Here is a 2,163-nt window from a genome sequence, read left to right as displayed (position 1 = left end):
GGCTGTGCCTGATGCGGGCCTCCGAGTCGCTCACCGAGGCAGACCCCGCGACCGGGGCCAAACACACGACCAACCAGCAGCTTGAGAGGATGTTGGCACGGCGCGCAGTGAACACCGAGGCTGCCTGGTTTGATAAACCAGGAGCCAACGGTTACCTGCTTGGACGAGGCCACATGGTCTACCCGAGTCCAGAACGAGTGGCACAAGTCCGGGCAGCCATGGCGAGCCTAGTGCACTGGTATGCCCTGGCATTCGAGGATGTGGCTTCCTGGACATTGGGTCCCAGTGCGAGCTACGAACTGGACACGGACCGCCTGGATAGGGTTCTCATGTCTACACCACCCGACTGTCCCAAGGCCCGCTCCTTTTTGCATGCTGGCACTCGACGAGGAGCAGTACTTCGGGGCTGAGTATGGGCACCAGCAGCAGCGGACCTCCTGCTGGGCATGCTACCAGGCAGAAGTCGGCAACAAGACTCGGACGTATGCGGCCTACCTCAAGTACTTCGTCCACCTGCCCGCAGAAGATGGCGCTCAGGATGTCCACTTCACTGTCGCAGATGTGTACTCGGGACAGGTGTTCAGCGGGGGGCTGGTGGTGGTCAACATGGCGGCCGCCCAGACAGCGAGGGCAGGCAGCCAGTGGGAGATGTGGCAGGACCTAGGGCTGCCGCTAAGTGAGCTGAAGGGCAAGTTCTGCACAGCCGCCCCGGAGGGGGACCGAAAGGGGCTGATGTACTTCATGCCATACACACACTTCACCAACCGCTGAGCAACTGCAGCAATGAGGCCGATGGATGCACCCTTGTCTGGTTGACAACGAATGACTATGAAAGTTATCCCATGCACATGTGCAACAGATGGCACGCATGTACATACATATGCAGGCGTATATGCATAAAGGCACACTGGCAGTCCATATGCCCGTATGGAGTTTCGGTTCAGTACTCAAATGGCTTCACATTCTGCATTGTTGGAAAGAGTGCCGACAGTGTAAGGTGCGAGGCAGACACTGCCACAGCAGTATCGGCGGGACTAGTACGACTGGTTGCTGACTGTCCAGTTCACTTGATGTGTGCTTGCTGGTCACAAAGTGGACGGCACCCACGTTTCAAAGGAGTGGCCCAGATGCGCCATCCCCTATAACAAACACGGTTGTTCCAAAAGGGTTACAAGTGTGACCGAATTAACACACGTGTCAGCCATCATTGTCGCCCATGCCTTCGCTTCCATGTGTTTCTTCTCCACCCATGCCACCAGCTTCTCTACTGACAGCACATTCCCCTCCGAGCATGCAGTCATCGAGCGGATACAGTGTATCCTTCTGCAACCATCCTTGAGACTTGTGCCGGTATGAGCCGGCTGCCTTGTAACCCTTTTGGAACCACCCAGACCACACAAAGGGTTTAAGACAACAAGCCTCCCATTGGGTATTCACCCTAATCAGCCCTGGCAGCCGGTACTCTGAATTAATGCGACACGCACGTGAACCCGCCCCCTCCATCGTCAATCCCCATCATCACAAGGCCACCTGATTTGCCGCCTTAAGGCAAGCTTGTGTATGGTCCTCTACAAGACGGGGGGCCCGGTGAGGTCAGCCGCCAGTAGCTCCTTGTACCCAGGGCGGGAAAACACCTTGGGGTAGACGGGGCCGAATGTTAGCGAAGCAGCCTCTACCCACAGAAGCCCCTCAATGAGCGTGCCGGTGGGCCACTCGCAGGGATACACAGAACAGATTGAACAGCGAAAAGAAACGAAGGTCCACGCGAACCTCGCAGAGATAGTACTGATGGCGAGCTGGCGGTATTCTAGTATGGGCGCCGTACTTGTATACTTGCATGTCATCAGCCAAGTCTTATCATTACCTGCCTCGCTGTCTATGTTCTTGTATTCCATTGTTATACCTGATACAGTTTACACTAGCCACGACTCTAGGATACAGGATGGACCAATAGCTTCCGCGCCGTCTTGACCTGAACAAGTGCAACTCTATAGTTCCATAAGCTGGAAAATGGAACAAGACTTTCAAAATTGAACTCCGGTGTGCTTTAGGGGATTCCTATGAACATCAGAGCCTAAACATGATACCGCTTAGTTTTGAGCTGGGAGGTAACATGATATCAGCTAGCATTTCAAGGAGCAGAATGCAATGTATACTCAAAGG

The 2,163-nt window shown here is 54.7% G+C and overlaps 1 protein-coding gene across 1 annotated transcript; it reads left to right on the top strand.

Annotated features, from left to right (window-relative positions):
* Window positions 1-240: 240 nt before the first annotated feature.
* On the top strand, window positions 241-771 carry VOLCADRAFT_101191 (uncharacterized protein; the record flags this gene model as incomplete). Its single annotated transcript, XM_002959637.1, has 1 exon — window positions 241-771. One exon carries the CDS (start codon window positions 241-243, stop codon window positions 769-771), a length of 531 nt encoding a protein of 176 aa, XP_002959683.1.
* Between the last annotated feature and the right edge of the window lie 1,392 nt (window positions 772-2,163).

Source organism: Volvox carteri, assembly GCF_000143455.1.
Source record: "Volvox carteri f. nagariensis unplaced genomic scaffold VOLCAscaffold_458, whole genome shotgun sequence".
Taxonomy (NCBI): Eukaryota; Viridiplantae; Chlorophyta; class Chlorophyceae; order Chlamydomonadales; family Volvocaceae; genus Volvox; species Volvox carteri.
The sequence above is the reverse complement of the archived record's forward strand: the minus strand, read 5'-3'. Positions and strand labels throughout refer to the sequence as shown.